The 18,475-nt window shown below is 38.3% G+C and overlaps 1 protein-coding gene across 2 annotated transcripts in view; it reads right to left on the bottom strand.

Moving 5' to 3' along the window:
• Nucleotides 1-18,475, bottom strand: part of LOC126475283 (coronin-7) — a 241,653-nt gene that overhangs the window by 5,753 nt on the left and 217,425 nt on the right. For both annotated transcript variants that reach the window (XM_050103040.1, XM_050103039.1), the window contains one exon: nt 12,295-12,378. In XM_050103040.1, the coding sequence (XP_049958997.1) occupies nt 12,295-12,378 (84 nt within the window). The remainder of the gene's footprint in view (nt 1-12,294; nt 12,379-18,475) is intronic.

The following is an 18,475-nucleotide window of genomic DNA, read 5'->3' as shown; positions in this document are numbered from 1 at the left end:
CCACTTATATACTTTCCTTATCACGTAACATGCTCACAATACCACCAAGTGTCGTTCAGTCCTGTGATGGGCAGTGAATGTTGCATGCCTTTACTGGAACATGCACTTTCAGAATAAAAATAGTAAAACTCTCAGTGATTCACAATGCCTCTATTGAAGCATCTTCCACACAGAAGGGTGAGAGTATTGCTATAGAGTTGGTGATAATGCTAGAAGTGTCAATGCATGCATGGACATAACTGCAACACATTTTTTTCAAAGTTCAGTAGGTCAGTTAAAAATGGGAATGGTATAGCACAACAAAGAAATTACCTACAAGTGTGGGGACATGGAGATAAAAAAGACAACCACACCTTTACTATTGCACTTTAAAAATAATGAAAGGAGTGAATGTAACCATTCACCAATTGGAGAAGGCGTTGAGCAGTCTATAGACACACAAACATGACTGAAATGTTGCTGACCTTCAGAAAATGCCCTTCTCCATCGATTTCTATCTTTTTATTCTTTTAACCAGTTCACTCACTCCCCCCCACCTTCCTTTTATGGTATTGTCATGATGATGATCTCCCTCTCTGGCCTTGGAACCCTTTTCCTCCTCTACTGTTAACATTCATACATCTCTGTTTTCTGATTTTCTCATCCAGCTTCAGATCTCCATCTTGGTAATGTCAACTAACATATTTTCCGTCCTCCATCTCGGTAGGACCCTCTTGCTGGTGGACTTTAATGTCCTTTTCATGGTTCTCTTTGGTGTCCTGTCATCTGACATCACCTCCAAATGTTTTAACCACCACATCTTTGCGATTTGATAAATTTAACTACATCCTTACCTTGTATAGGTTGCTATAATTCATTGTCGTATGACAATGAATACCACCACATCTTTGAGATTTGATAAATTTAACTACATCCTTACCTTGTACAGGTTGCTATAATTCATTGTCGTATATTATTTCCCATACTCTGTCCACAGATTTAAGATGGTATTTTTCATTCAAATGTTCACAGGTTGTTTATCCACTTCCGTTACTGTCCATACATCTGATCCATACATGACAACTGGTTATACAAGTGAATAGTATACTTTTATCTTTCTTGTCACTGTAATTAGAGAATAAGTGTGAAAAATAGACTCTGTTTTCTGCTTGCATTATTTCTCTTAATATATTTTCTCACATTAATACTGCTGGCTAAAAGGACACCTACGTAACTGAAGCAGCAGGCACTTTCAAACATTTATTAGAAGACCTCAAGTCATTTAGTGGTGTTCCGGCCCTAGAAATTGACATCATATATTTTCACCTATACAAAGTCCAATTTTTCCTCCTGCTTTAATTATTACATATATTTGATTAAGGGTATTTATCTCTCTTGCCACACTTGCAATATCATTTGCATATACACATAACTGATCCTATTTTGTCAGTATTTTATACTGACACTTCAAAATGCCCAATTATGGAACTGTAAAGAGATCATCACTCTGGTCCCAAGCCTGAAGAAAAAATTCTTGATCATTTTTTATTTAGCTGTACTTTTGCCTTTGTGTCCTTCATTGTTAACTAATATCCTTAATTTGTTACAGATGCACAGTTCTTTTAGTGCCTTAAGTGCAGTGGCAGACAGATATGGGGGGAGGGGGGTGTGGGGCATGCACCTGCCCCCCCCCCCCCCCCCCCCCCCCCCACACACACACACACTTGCGGAGCCACCGACATTGCCACTTGCGTTGCCCCCGCCAATCAGCCCGCATGCTATTCGTTCATTTCTTTCACCAGTCAACTCAACTGAATCGAGTTATTGCGTAGTTGTACTTTCCTACGTAGCGCGTGCGTCCGCGTCATCGTATTTTATGCGTTTCTGTCTGGCACATAGGGATCAACTTAATGCCTTAGCTCTTTTGAACACTCACCCTGACATTGATTGTCCTATTGACAATGTAATTAACCAATTTGCCAGGAAGAAAATAGGTACATAGGATTCATCATTTAAGGAAGAGAACAACAATCTTAACTTTTTATGTCACAAGATGGCATTGTCTTGTATATGTGTATAATCAGTTTAAATAAGACTTTCTTAAACTTTGCATGTGACGATTATTTTTTATTACAGTAAAAGTAAAGGTAGCTCAAGATATGTTTAGCACCCCCTCCTTGAGGTTTTTCTGTATCTGCCACTGCTTATGTGATTCTGCTCTGTTAACACTCTCAAACGCCTATTTAAAATCAACAAACAGGAAGTTGAGATCTTTGTCATATTCTTCACTTTTTTCCATTATTTGTCTAGTGACAAAAGTGCCTCTATGTAATCGAAAAAAGCACTGGTACACTCTGAAAATATTTTCACTACCCCCTTCTTTTTCTTTTCAGTCAGAATCCTTGTTAATACCTTGTAGACTTTATTCAATGATGTTATGCCTCCATAGTTCTCACTTGATAACTTTTCTTCTTTTTTATTCAGACAACATATTGTTCCAGTTTGACAATCCACTCGCACACTTTCATTTTCCCAAACATTATTTGTTACTGAATTTTTCTTATCCACAAGGTAATTATAAAGTCCATGTGACATTTTTGTAATTGTATGGGTAAATAGCTAAATGTAATGTAACAAATGATACATTAGTGAATGACAAACTCTCAAAGTTTTTTTTTAACATGGCGCCAACTAGTTACTTTGGAAAACTGCAGACAGTGGTGCCACCAACCATAGTTGCTGAAAACGATGCCAGACTAGGAGGAGTAACACACTGCACGCTAGACCTTGCCAGTTGTTAATCATCTGTAAGTGTTCAACGAACTTTCTCTGGCAAGTTTCACAAGATAACACAAGTTTACAACAGCACAGAGAACTGGTACAAGAAATTCAAGGAGCATGATTGACTGTGTGATGCAAATGCTAGGGTTGACTGAGCATGTCTCAACAGACAGCACACTATGTGAGAGGTGAAATGTTGTGAAGTCCCACAAAGCCTACTTACCAAGCTAGTGCAGAGTCAAACACTCTCAGACAATAGTGTGAAAAATCCTTTGTAAGCAATTAAGAGTGAAGCTGTACATATTTAAGCTTCTGGAAGCCATAGGCCATGACCACAAATTGCACCATCTGCAGTGATATGGAAAACCTTCTTGAAAATGACAACTTTCCAAGGAAATTTATCTTCAGTGATGAAGTCATTTTTCATCTTTTGGGGAAGATCAACCAATGCAACATACACATATGGAGACAGATAATCCTCATGCAAATTTCAAACTTGTCCAGGATTCCGAGGAAGTTAACATGTTCTATGCTGAGTCCTACAAGACAATATATGGATCCTTTTTTTGCTGAGAGAACTGTTAAAAGTATTACATATATCAACAAGCTGCAACAGTGGCTCAAGCCACAACTTGAAACTGATTGCAGGAATTTTATGTTTCAACTAGGTGGTGCCCCTTGTAACACTCCGGTTTAATCTACTGACTTATCCCGCTCGATCAGGATCTGATAGCAGCCCAAATAGATAATAATTAATGTGACCGTGTACCTAATGGGGCTGGCAATCGGATTGGACTGCTACGGAGATGTTACATTCCATTTTGTCCTTCTCAAATGCTGTAATAAAGAAATGTCTGGTGCCAAGAAGGACGACAACACAGCTTCATTAATCAATGACCTATATTCATCACAAAAACACAAAGTAAGGAGACAGCCACTGCCTTCGTCGTACAGAGTTAATAACGGCTAATCTCAGCACAGGCCCTTTCGTTATTCATTATCGTCACACGCAATTTCAATCATTGTAATTCACCACTACAATCCAACACTGCAATCCAACACTGCAATCCAACACTGCAATCCAACACTGCAATCCAACACTGCAATCCAACACTGCAATCCAACACTGCAATCCAACACTGCAATCCAACACTGCAATCCAAATGATGCCGGCGCGGTAGACGCGTAATTACAATATCGGCACAAAAATGTCACTGAATCACACTAGTAATTATACTTTTTCTCTTTCCCGTATATTTTTAACACAAAGGGGTTAAACCACGGCGATGGTCACTCCCTTCGGTACGGTCTTGCATTCCAGCAACAGACCTCCACCCGGTTCGGCCCGCAGCGCGTACCACACTACACTGTCTCAACACTCGCTCTCGCTCTCGCCACCCGACGCACACTATCGATTGTCTGTCCTGTCGACCTGTGCTGTCGCAAACTTATAGTAAGGGCCTACGGACCCCTTACACACTCCACATTTTCACAATTGCATGAGATGTTGCTGGATGTATCATGTGCCCACTGACCTGGAGCTACTCAGTTGGCAACCACTGTCACTGGAAGTAATTCCTCGAGGGGGAGGAATACATGAAGAATGGCAGTTATATTCCACATCTAAAGCAGAACCTCACAGACTTGTGGCACAGCATCGTTTCTTATTGTCACTCCTCACATGATCGATTGGGTATGGGGAGAATTGGACTACTGATCAGATGTGTACTGTGTGGCAAACAATGGACATGGAAAATATTTAGAAATGTTACAAAAAAGCTTTGAGAGTTACATCATTCTTGGTCATTTATCTGTACCAATTTTCGAAATTATTTCATGGGCTTTATAATTGTTCTGTATTGTGTGTTGACCACCATATAAGTTCTCACACTATTCAATTTATGACAGGTGTATGGCTATTTTCAATCAGTATATTACTGACTCCACCTCTTGTCCCATCAATCATTTTGCTTCTTTTCTTTTCTCTTCTCTTCTCCTGGCTCTATATTATCCTTGTGTTCCTTTGGATCTCAATACATGATTTGAATTGATATTCAGTACTGTTTTCATATATTCTGCCCATCTCTAACTATCCCACCATTTATATTTTCACATAAATTTAATATACGGTGAAGTTTTTTCTTTGTGTGCCCCACTGTATTATAGAATTTTCCCAAGATTTCATTTTGTTACTTTAGTTCTAGCTCTTGAAATTTTGCTTTCCAGTATTCTTTTCTTCTTTTTATTTCATATCATATAGGCATTTGATCTTAATTCTTTATAGTCAAGGGGACCCCGAAAAACTGGAATTACTTATTAAAGGCTATACATTTTCAAATTGTTCACACAACAACCTTATCTTCTTCAAAATACTCTCCATTACAACTAACACATTTGTCCCACTGGTGCTTCCACTATTCAAAACACTTTTTGTAGTCATCTTTAGAAATGGCTGACAGATCTTCCCTCATTTTCTTCCTTGACTCCTTCAATGTTGTCAAATCGGTGTCCTTTCCAGCCAAAAAATAAAAAAATCCCACGGATCCAGGTCAGGCACATAAGGTGCGCGGGACAGCGGAACCCTGCCATTTTTAGTCAAAAACTGTCTAACAGAGATGGGTGTGTGTGCAGTTGCTTTGTCATGGTGGAAACACCAGTCTCCTGTCTACCACAAATTGGGTCTGCTTTCATGAACACTGTTGCGCAATCTTCCTAAAACATTGAAATGAAAGGTTTGATTGATGGTCTGACCTGGAGCAACTAACTCTGAATGAACTACACCCTTGACATCAAAAAAGCAAATCAGCATTGTTTTGATGTTTGATTTTACTTGACTGTTATTTTGGACGGGATGAGAATGATATCTTTCGCTTGACTGTTACATTGTTTCTGGGTCATAATCACAGCACCACAACTCATCACCAGTAATAACCTTTGACAGAAAATTTGGATCAGTTTCAAGCTGTTGTTTCAAAACACAATATGTTTCAACTTGAACCAAGGAACAAACTTGGCAGTAACCCTTTTCATTTCCAAGTCTTCCACTAAAATTCGCTGAACTGAGCTCCAATATTACATGCTAACCTCTGACAATTGAGCAACTGTCTGCTGATGGTCTGTGGGCGCAAGCTCTTGAGTGTTTTCAATATTTTCACTGATTCAGGCAGGTGATGGACATCCAGAACGAGGTTTGTCACCAATTGACATGTCACATTTTTAAATAGAGCAAACCACTCATACTTTTGAGTTTTACCCATAGCATGATCTTGGTAAGCTGTTTTCAACATTGAAACAATTTCAGCAACATTTTTACCATACAGAAAACAAAATTTCATAGCTGCATGTTGTTCACTCAAAGTTGCCATCATAAAAAAAAAACCGAACAAGAACAAAACAGTGCTAGCAAAAACAATCACTGCAAATGAACAGAACAAGCCTGTTTGACAACACAGGCAGCAATGAATTGCACTGTAAATGCCTAGCGGCAGAAATGCATGCTACACAAGCTCCGTCCACGGCAGTGTTATTCCGGGTTTCTTTGGGTATCTCCTCGTACCTCTGCATATTTTCTTTTTCTCTGTAGCATAGTCAGTCTTACCGTAATTCTATCCTCTGTCCCTAGTCTACACTTGTCATCAGATTGTTTGTTTATTTCTTTTCTTTTAATCCCAAGTAATTTGTTTTCTGGTACCTATTTTACTGCTTTCTGGGTCATGTTCCACTTGTCTTGGTCTCTTACAATTTCCTCATCATCTCTTGTAGTATCTCTTAATTTTATTTGGTTATTTTTACGGTTTCCACATGATTTAGTTATTCTATGTCACAATTTACTCTTTTTTTCTGTTCTGCAGTTATTTATCATACACAACTTCTCTCTCACTGCAGCTTTTACAGCATAGTAGTCTTCATAGTAAACAGGATCCCTGCAGATCAGTACATCTGTGACTGACAAGGCATGATGTGCTTTTACTAAAACACAATCAGTTTGGTTAACTACTCCATCAACATTCAAGTTTCATGTCCCAAGATGTCTCATTTCATGTGGAAAATTGGTACTCTTAATGAGTAAATTATTTCTAGCAGGAAACTGACATAGCATAGGTTCATTTTCAGGTTGTACCTGCCTAATAATATTCCTCTGCAGCCACTGAGCCCAATGTTACAAGTCTCCCAAAACTAACAGTATGTCACATTTTGGTACTTTACTACAGGGGCATTCAATGTTCTCGTAAAACTATCCTGTTCTTCTTCCTCCTGTTTGTCCTGTTGGTGAGTATGCTGTTGTTATTGTCATATTCCCAGATTTACCTTTTATTCTCAATCTGCCAAGTCTTTTGTTTATAGCTTCAAATATCAATACACAGGTCCTCATCATTTTTGTTATTATAACGCCAGTTCCAGATTGACTTTTCTTCTTTATGCATCACTACGCATAAGAGAGTATTGAGGAATATTTATCTATCCTTGTCATTGCTATCTCACTTCTTGTAGTGGCGTGTATTGTATTTAACTTCATGACCTCTTCAGCTATTTCTTTCATTTTTAAATGTTTCTACAGTGTTTGTATATTCTAAGCTCCTATTGCAAAATCTTTCATCTTTCTTATCTGCCAAAATCATCCATTGACTGTGATGGTAACTGTTTCGTCTTGTGCACCAGTGCATATTCACGTTTTTTGTCCAAAAACGAGTGTTGGGTGGAGGGGTGGTGACTTATTATTGCCCATCAGATGGTGATGTTTTACCAGCTACGTGTATCTGATTACCATATTTGCCAGCTTATAAGATGCACCAGCATAAGAGATGCGCTTCACTTTTTAAGACTTCTTAGGGAAAAAATTTCTCACTTAACGCATCTACTGCAAAACAACTACAACACATATGCAGGTACATCAAATATCTATGCAATGTAAGTAGGAAAAAGTGATCATCTTTTAATATTCGTCCTCGGATCTGCAAAATTCATCCTCAGGGTTGAAGGAAGAAATGCCTGGAGCTGCCATGTCAGAATTTGAATCCGCATACAATAAATTAGCCTTTATACCATTCAGTGCTTTACTGATTCCACACTTCTCAAACAATTTAATCACTGTTTCAGCGTTTATAAGAGTCCCATGAAGCTTTGACCCACTCACCAACTTGAGAAATGCTAGTTCTCTTCCTCCTTCCTGAAAGTGCGGTTTCAAAACCTGTAGATTGAATCCATCTGTTCCACTGTTTGATATATACATCAAATGATTGAAGTAAACTAGTTAGTCCCCCTGGAATTACAGCTAACTGAGTCTTCAGTTCATTTAGTCTATGTTTAGCATCATCTATTCTCTGAGAATGAAACTGATCCCTTACTAACAAGGCAGGCTTCTTCACTAGGCCTCCAGGTCACCTAGACCAAATTTATCTACCCATAATCTCATTCCTTCATCCATCCATCCATCCATCCATCCATCCATCCATCAATTATTGCATACATAGACAATTACTCCTTTCAGTAATTGTTCCTTAGGAAACATCTTTCTTTTAAAAATCAAAAGTGGTGGCAATCTTGTCCCATCAGCACAGCAGCATAAAATGACTGTGTAGTGAGTCTTTCCATGCCCTGAGGTTTTAACAGTAACACTTTTTGGGCCTTGGAAACCACAGTTCTGTTACAAGCCACATAAAAGGTTAGTAGAATCTTGTCCACATTTCCAATTTGTAAAGTTTGTACTTTCTCTTTTCCTTGCATTAATGACAAATCGAAATTTGTTCCTCATACTCAGGTGGCATCTTCTGCGATGTTATTGTCTTTGTTCACATATAAATCCAATATGTCTTTATAAATCTTGACCACCATGATGTTGACCCAGTGAATTCAGGAATCTCTTAGTTTTAGATAACGCTATCACTTGATAAAAGACCATTTTTGTAGAAACTGAAATTCCTGCATGTCTGTTCTCTAAAATCCAAGTATTGAGTTCTGCATCATGTTTGGGCATTTAACAGTTCCACTTCTTATTTTATGTTTACTGCAAGGTGCTTTATTTAGAACATCTTCCTGATTCCACCGAGTTCTTACTGTTTTTTCAGTTAAAGATGCATTTATGCTGCATCATTTCCATGCACTTTAGCATATAAAGTCACCTGCAGCTTAAATGCAATAGTATAGGAGTGCTGTTTTTCAACCATAGTTGCAAATAAAACCACAATATAGGTTAAACACAAATTGACCTCCACACTAAACATAACAATAACTAAAAATTGTACAAACAACATAAAAACCGTTAATGATGTGCATGTGCGTCCACTGAACTCTATATAACTGGAATGCTCAAAATTCACAATGAAGCTAACAGTGAATTGCTTCAAGCCACAACATAGGAATTTTGAAGAAATGGAGCTTATAGGTACATACCGTAAGTTGCTAATGGTGTATAAGACACATCCAGTTTTTGGATCTATTTTTGAAGGAAAAAAGTGCTTCTTTACGCTGGCAAACACAGTGCCCTTTGGGATACATTTTTAATGTAATCCCATTTATGAAATTTCTTAATGAGGCCTCTAATCAGAACATTAGAAAGTTTTCTTTCACATTTGCAAACAGATTCATTAGTTTTATTCAGTGCTGTTATTCTTGAAAATCAAATTGTTAAGAACGTGCTGCATGAGGAAGAGATGAGAGAACACAACTTTTCTATCTTCTGTAGATGTCAAACTTCCAAATGTACTCATTAAACAAAGCTTGAATCTTATTGAAGATTACTGGAAAGATGATACAAATCTGAGTTCTATTTATTGTAAATTCAAAGCAGCTGAAGCAAGTACCTTCTTCTAACACGTAGATTGGAAATTCTGTAAATATTATTTTCAGACTGGGTATGGTTAGAAGAAAGTCAGACTTCAAGAATACAGGTGTAAACTAAAAACCTATTTGTTGATATAAATTTGCAGGACAATGTCAACAATTATTATGGTGGAATTCCCATCACCAACTACAATAGGAATACAGGCAAAAACTGCAATCCAATTATTGTTCTGCTACAGAACAGGATACATATCAATGTGTAAGGTTGATACATGTTCTAGAAGAAAACTTGCACAAATAGGTGACGACTACATATCAGTGTGAAACAACACTAACAGCTTTTCAGAAAGGAAACCGTGTGACGCTCTAATGAAACATTTACCTTTTACTTTTCAGTTTTGGACTTTATTTAGTTCAGTGTCTAATTTTTTTTAATATTTGTAGCAAAAGAGATGATCAGTCCTCCCAATGATGAAGCCATAAATGATCAATAGAACACTTTGAGCAGAGATAATAGCAGCTCCTGTTTTATAATTCATAAGTAAACAGATTCTCATAGTCTAACAAGTAAGAAAGCAATAATACAGGTATGTAGTCACCCAAAGCTGTTAGAAGTTGACACTGAGAAATGCCGTATGGTCACTTGAGGATGGGGGAATATTAGTCACTATTTGGAACAGGATGATAACAGAAAATCACGAGGGTAAAACTAGGACCAACTTTCCTATACGTAAACTTAGGAGTGGTTTATCTTTACCCATTCACGTGATCAATGTAGATGCACAGCTTTGACCTCTTACATCAGAAGTGTTTTCAAGTGTATTTCAATGGCTATTACTCTTCTATACTGGTCTTGTTAGCATCAGTATTACCTTACAATGAACATGCCAATACACATCAAACCAAATTGTCATGATATTTTTTACAATCACTACTTCTCACAAAATTATAGTGTCTTCCTTTCATAACCTTAATCTGTGTGGCTAGTAAGGGAAGCAAATGTTTCTTGTAATGCATTTCTAAAAAAACTGAAAAAATATTACCACAATGTTCAGTATAAATGGCCCTGTCATTTTATATGTAGCTTGAGTCACAGATTAATAATTATTCTCAGTATGATACTTCCTGAACAGATTAAATGTGTGGTGATATTTCCTTCAGCACATAATTCACTGCCAAATGATAATTTATTACAGACCATCAGTTTCCCAATAGGGTAAAATTACTTACTGGAATGATCATTAAAAGCAGTGTGGGCCCAAGGGGCGTGGGCACCAGTAACCGCCTGTCACATACCTGTGGGCAGGCGCAAGCAGAATAAGTTACCCATCAGGATGAACTACTGCACCAACTTCTGCCAGCATGTGAGCCAACAGGCACTCGGCCATGGCAGTATGATTGTGTTGGTTATGACATGGCTCCCTTACTGTCTGAGCGACAGTAGTTGGTCATCCCTGACTACCTCTGTAGGGGCAGGCAGGCATTCAAGATGGAACAGTCAGCCTTAGACGGTGCATACCTATCCAATGAAAGCAGCAACAATAGTTGTCAGTCCAACTCCAAACAAAGACAAAGTCTTTAGCACTGCACTTCATGTAGAAGCTAGACTGCCAAATGCCTGCTTTTATGGCCTTAGCTGTAGGCAACATTGGACAGTAATATTAATGTGGCCTGTGACCACCATCCCCACTTGTAGTCATGGACAACATCAGAAAGAAAACTTGCCAAGGGTCAACAGCAAATGATATGAAAGTCATAGCATATCACACTTGATGATATGAGAAGACAATGAGCAAAAATTTGAAGAACAACTCATATCTGACAGATGATAGCTGAAGAGGCAGGCATGGAAATAATGTTAACAAAGTTTGAGGTAATGAAAATCAGCAGGGGACATGGAAAAATGAAGGCTGTAAGTTGTAATGGGAAAATTATTAAAGATGTAGACACTTTCATATATCTAAGAATTAAGTTGACGAGGAAAGGAAATATCAAACAAGAAATTTTGAACAGGACAGAAAACTGCCCAGAAATTTTATTATTTTGTACAGACATAATTAGGAATTGGAAAATACCTGCTAAAGCAAAGATCATTATACAAAAATCACATTATCTATCACCTTTGACCTAGGGATCAGAATGTTCGACCTGAATAAAGAAAGAGCTGAGTAGAATACAAGCAAGAGAGACACACTTTCTATGAGGGATTTTGGATAACATGAGAAAGGACAGAATAAGAAATGCAACAATGCAGAACATGATTCATGTCAATCCTCAGAAAAAGAACAAGCAATGTGTTAAAAAACTTCAACTTAAGGTTACTTAATTATTAAACAATGCTCATAAGCAGAACTGCATCCTACAATCCACTTATTTCTTATTGTTTTTACACATGTACTTTTCCCATGTGGGTTGTCTCAGCCTCGCCTCCAATTACGTTGCCTCAGACTTTTACTGTTCATTCCTATAGTTTTTTTATTTATTTTGTGTTGTTCTCTTTCACTACTGTATCTCACTCCTCATTTTGGCATCACTACATCATATATTCACTAGATCAAGTTGAAAAGAAGAGCACCAGAATTTACAAAACCTGAACCACAAAGCCTGCTCCATGTGTTCTATCAATCATTCATAGGTTCCTCAGGAAGAACAATATTGATCTCTCTCAATTACAATAAAAGTGTTTCTGATTTTTTTCTTTACACTGTGATTTACTGCATTTACATTTTATATTTTCTAAACATTTCAACTCACCCATTCACGGTCATCCACTCCTTCCATGTCATCTTGTTCCAGCTTCAAGTTAACCTCCATGCGGCTGCTCACAGCTCGTTGTATCTAATACCACACACCACTTAAATATCTATACTGAGAGTGAGACTGACATAAGAGCATGAAACTTTAGATACTAATATGTCAATTCCAATCATGCAAAGAAAATGTTCAAAGCAAGTTCCGTAATATCTCAAGAGATCAAATAATAAGAAAACTACCGATTACAAGTGAGATACATTAACTACAAAGTAATGAGGCTGCCCCCTCAAAGACATGCACCTGGAACACATATTTATTAAGAATATTTGAGACAGAAGAGGAGACATGCAAGATTTAAAAAGACCAATTGATATATAATATTCCATGTTTTTTAAGTTCCTTTAATATGTGAAATGAAAACAACTCAGAGACAAAAGGACATCAGAAGCCTATAGCAATCCTCTCTGTTGATGTTAGGCTCATTCACAATTTCTGTTGCCTTTCTTGTTTTGCTTGGGCACATCCACAGCAAACATGCAGATGTCTTGGAATGTTATAGGCTGACCACATGACAGTATGTACTATTGACAATCTGTTGCAGTCTCCCAATTGAACACAATGTTAATTTCTGCTATGTTGTTGTTAACAGGCTTCCCAGTTTCCCCTATTTAGGTGGCACCACACAATGTATCTCATACATGCTTGTAGTTTGAAGGCTTTTACAGCATCCTTAGTGGATCCAACTAAATTCTGGCTTTGTGGCCATTCTGAAAAGTTGATTAATAACCTAGCCTAAGTGTTTGGTGAAGACTTCAACAAAATATAAGTGTATCACCAGTAGTTGTTCTCTTATTTAATTCTGTATGTCTTGCTTCCTGTTGGACACCATGGCCATTTTTATTATTTTGCTGTTGAGAAGATGGCAAGTGACTCTCAGTTCCTATTTGATGTTGTTGACATTACCATCAGGTGGGTTCATACACCAAGCATGCACATGATGTAACTGTTCTGAACTTTATATGATAGTTTGATTTGGATGTAGGTATCAGCTGGTCTTCATTGGTTTCCATTTGCCATTGGGAGATCCGGTCCTTCATTTCCAAAAATGGATTTATACCATTCTTTTCTCATTCCTGGGAAAACTGAAAGTTCTTGGGCAAGTTGCCGAGATTCCAATGGAACTTTTGGAGTGCTGCTTTTCCATGCAGCCAGATGGTGAATGTGTCATTCATATATTACAGCCAGTAGCATGGGCAAATTGTGCAGATCTTGATACAGTTTGATCAAGAGCTTGGACAAAGATTTTCTGCTGCTACTGGAAAAGAATCCCTCCCAATCCACCCATTTGTTCACAACAACCATTTACTTACATCTATGTGTGTGTGTGTGTGTGTGTGTGTGTGTGTGTGTGTGTGTGTGTGTGTGTGTGTGTGGTGGGAAGGGGGGGCATTTGCATCCACAAAGTGATGTAATTTTCTGGTCAGATAATTTGTCAGATTGTGATTGAGTCAGTCCTACTGATATAAGCCAGAAGTGGCAGGTTTCCTTATAAATCTTAGGTGTTCCATAAAGTTTTGGTGAAAAAGTTCATTCACCATCAGGTCACTCATAATATGTGGGTGGGATCAGTCAACAAATTGATTAGTTTTTTATTTGTATTGTATAGTATATACATTCTGATATTTTAAGTATTTTGCATGATGATACAGTGGTTAACTCTGAAGGATTTTAATGTATACAACAGTTAAAACTGAGGTTCTCACTTAAATATTATAAAATAAAAATCTAAAAATCAAAAGACACAAACTTAAAAAAAATCTGGACTTCTTATGAAGTAAAGGTGCTAATTTATGCCAAACACAGCATAAAACAATGCTTGCTACATCTATTTCTAAAAAGAAACAGTGCTTCGTATGGAAAAGGGCATACTGATGATAAATAATTATTAAAACTGCTTGAAAAGTCCACGGGTGTACTGCCGGTCCATGGTGTCCAATGGGCACAATATTTCGGCGATCAGACATGTCGCCATCGTCTGGTGCACTGACAAACTGAGCTTCTGAGGGCAGGTAGCTGTCTTAAATCCCCTCCCCCTGCGAGGCATTCTCTCTACGGTCTCTGCACGCGGCCGTGTGTTGACTGTCGCTGAGATGCTGGCATCGGCATCTGTGGTGGCATCAGTTTAATTGCCTAATCAGCACTGGTTGCCCATTTGTTTTCTTTGCTGAGCAGCTTTTTAATTAGACTCAATGCTGGTTCTCATGCCCCATCTGAGACTGCGGTTATAACCTCAGCACGGCACGGGAACCAGCATTGAGTCTAATTAAAAAGACACCCAGCAAAGAAAACGAACGGGCGACTAGAGTAGATGAGGCAATTACACTGACGCCACCACAGACACCGTCGCCAGCATCTCAGCAACCGCCGATGCGTGGCTGCAGGTGTGGACTGCGGAGAGAACGCCTCGCAGGGGGAGGGGATTTAAGATGGCTGCCTGCCGTCAGGAGCTCAGTTCGTCAGCACACCAGACGATGGTGACATGTCTGATTGCAGAAATTTTGTGCCCGCTGGACACTATGGACCAGCAGCACACCTGAGGACTGTTCAAACAAGAAATATGCGGGGAGAAACTGAAGAATCACAAATTATTAAAACGTTTCTCCATGGCTGGGCGAGCAGTGGTGTGTATGGTATGGTATGGTATGGTATGCCACAAAGGCACCTGGGGACAAAGAACACATTTCACACACTTGTCATATCTACATCTACAGCTATAATCCGAAACTTACTATCAAGTAGAGGCAGACGGCACCACACTTCCTTCCCATTCCATTCACAGATGGAATATGAGGCAAATGACACTGTGTGTGTGTGTGTGTGTGTGTGTGTGTGTGTGTGCGCGCAAGCAAACTATGTTTCCATTTTATGCACAATATTTTGATGACAACACAGCCATTTTTGTTAGGTTCTGAGTTTTGCTATTATGTGTACTCACTGCCTGGATTCCAACAAGAATTGATCTCACTCCGTTATTTATAGCCGTATTCGATGCACAACACACACAATATCCTTTCATGTTCATTTGTTTTTCAGACCTCGCACTGATATTCCATGAAACACAAATTTTCTCAGCATTTTCTGCTCTGGTGGATATGATGCAGGCGAGATTTTAATAAATTGAGTACTGGGACCCAAGTGTTATTTAAATTGAAACATCCATCCCTGTTTATTAGGTTCTCTGACGTCTTTATTTTGATTGACTTCTTATTTATGCTGTCCTAGAAACTTGGCATTTGTACCACTGCACTGCTCCAACATTATTTCATTTCAGAATTATATTCAAGGCAGTGCTTCATGAAAGCTGATTTGCTTCATTGTTGTAGTCATGTGTATGCTGATGTTTCTTGCATTTCTCCTACACTGCTCTAATAGTTTCCCCCTCATTAAGAAATGCCACATTTGCATGGAATACGATACACACCTGGCTTTCAGATATCTAATCACCTTTAACATTACAAAGAACACTTTTTATCTTAGTTGAAGGAAGCAAAATACACTGGATACCATGTTTCTGTGGAAGGCTATCACTCTTTCCAGAGCTTGGGCCAGCATAAGGTTTTTTGGGACAATTTTAGCAAAGTGTAGCTCAAGTATAAAGGAGACTATATACAGAATACTAGTTCAACCCATTCTTGAGGACTGATCAAATGTCTGGGATCCCCACAATGTCAGATTAAAGAAAGACATCAAAGCAACACAGAAGCAGGTTGCTAGATTTGTTAGTGGCAGGTTCAATCAATAAGCAAGTATTATGGAGATGCTTCATGGATCCCTGGAGGAAAGACAACATTCTTCTTGCAAAACACTATTGAGAAAATTTAAAAGAACCCACATTTGAAGCTGACTGCAGAATGATTCTACTGCTGCTAACATTCATTTTGTTTAAGACGATGGAGATGAGATAAGAGAAGTTAGGGTTCTTTCTGGCGCATGTAGAAAGTCATTTTTCTCTAGCTCTATTTACACATGGAAGAGGAAAGAAATGACTAGCAGTTTTACAAATTACCATCCACAACACACCATACAGTGGCTTGCACATTATGTATGTAAATGATTTTTGGCTCCTTTTCCTAGTCTCAGTCTCAACCTTCTTCTCTGGCATTCTTGATTTTTATTGCCTGTTCAGATTAATGATCTGAGTACCCATTCCTCCATAACATTATTTATAGGTGTTTTAATTCTTTGGTAAGGCTATCATTGTATGAAATTGTTCAAGTTCTATGTAGCACAATCTTTAGCACTAAATTTCTTTGTGACAGATGCTGATGGCTCGAGGCATGGAAATAGAGGTCAGTTTGCGTAGGTTTTCTATATACACTGTGACATAGGGATACGTTCATTCTTCTCTTAACTATCACCTCAAGTTCTATTGTGAATTTCATATTGCGATAGATAAAAGTTTAAATGTTCTAGGAACTCTTGAAACTCTTCAATCCATTTGGCCACACCACAAATGTGCTGTCCAGGTACTGACACTCTTATCATCCATCATGATGAATGGAACACTTTGAACCAAAGGCTCTAGAATCCACCAAGTTGAAACAAATGTGTTTCTATCAGCACATGGACAATACATTTGTCGTGCGGCCACTTGAAGAGGGAAAGCTTCAAAATTGCTGGAACATTCAAACTCTATCCATCATAATATAAAGTTCATGCTGAATCTTGACCAAGAGGGCAACTAACTTTCCTTGTTGAGTCAGTTAGGAGAACAAATGGATTGCTAGGTAAAGAAAACATAAACACACAGACTTCTATCTCCACTACTTGATCCACCACCATTCATCACATAGAAATTCAATGCTAATGACTCTGGACCACAGAGCTCTTACATTTCAGACAAGGAGAGCCTCACTGCAGAATTATACCACCTATGAATAGTGTTCCGAAGGAATGGATGCTCAGATGATAACTTAACAGGCAATGATACCTGAGAAAGAAGCCGAGACTGAGACGGAGCAATAGAAGCCAAAAACTGCTTATCTGCTTTATGCTGGCCTAATATCCAGAAAAATCAGCAACCTCCTACAGAAACATCCATCCAGTGTGTTTTGCACCCTTCAACTAAGATAAAAAGTATGCTTTTTACCATTAAAGAGGATCAAGGTCTGTGTATCAGATTCCACGTGAATGTGGCATTCATACGCTAGGCAGACTATCAGAATAGTTGAGCAGAGATGCTAGGAAGTTCAGTGGCACACCCGACTAATACAAACAAGGCAATCAGCTTTTGCTGAGTGCTGCACTGAATATAAAAATAGGTGGAAGTATACCCTTCCAGTCAATGTAACATTCATTGCCAATAAAAGTGTTTTCTAGGTGGAAGGAAAAAAATTAAAAAATTGGGGACCTTATTTCACAGACATGACCCATAAATCTGTACAATATTCTGACCTCTCAACAATATCCATTATTGTCTTCACCAGAACTGCTACTGATTCTTATAGAGACCAAATTCCAAACAACCAAGACATTACAGAGGAATATGACCCTTATTCTACATATTATCATTGGCATCAAGGTACTCTCTGGTGGGGGGGGGGGGGGGGGGTACCACTGCATCATATTCATCTGCCCAATTCATTTACTCCTTTTGCACTCAGTTTTATTAATGAAAAGGGAGGATACTGTCACAAGTATGAAACATTATATGGATTTCATGTACGATGTTTATCAAGAAAGTTTCATGTACTCATTTATGTTTCATTATACTATGGAAGACATTTCAGTGGTTTGGTTTTTCTTTGTCTTTAGCCTCACAATGAGCAGAAGAATCAGTGGCTGTTGGTGGTTGATTTGAAAGGCTTGCAGGTTTCCACTGGCTGACCTATTCATCTATGCAACCTCCTGGAGGGTCTCCTTTTGGTTCACCAGATAGAATCAATTTTGTGTGGTCTGATGGTTCTGATTTAGTTTTTCAAATCCTGTTGATTTATGTAAATTTGGTGCACCCATAATACAGCACTTAAACCATGTGAAGGGATACTACCTTAAGCCAATGGAAACCAATCTTGATACGTTCTTGAAATATTGGTGAATTAAGTATAGGTATAATTTGCCATCTACCCACGATATTTATTTCTTCTAATACAGTCTTGTTTTTCTCATTCCCCCTCCACTT

This window comes from Schistocerca serialis, chromosome 4 (genome assembly GCF_023864345.2).
Source record: "Schistocerca serialis cubense isolate TAMUIC-IGC-003099 chromosome 4, iqSchSeri2.2, whole genome shotgun sequence".
NCBI lineage: Eukaryota > Metazoa > Arthropoda > Insecta > Orthoptera > Acrididae > Schistocerca > Schistocerca serialis.
This window is presented reverse-complemented; position numbering and strand designations above follow the sequence as displayed.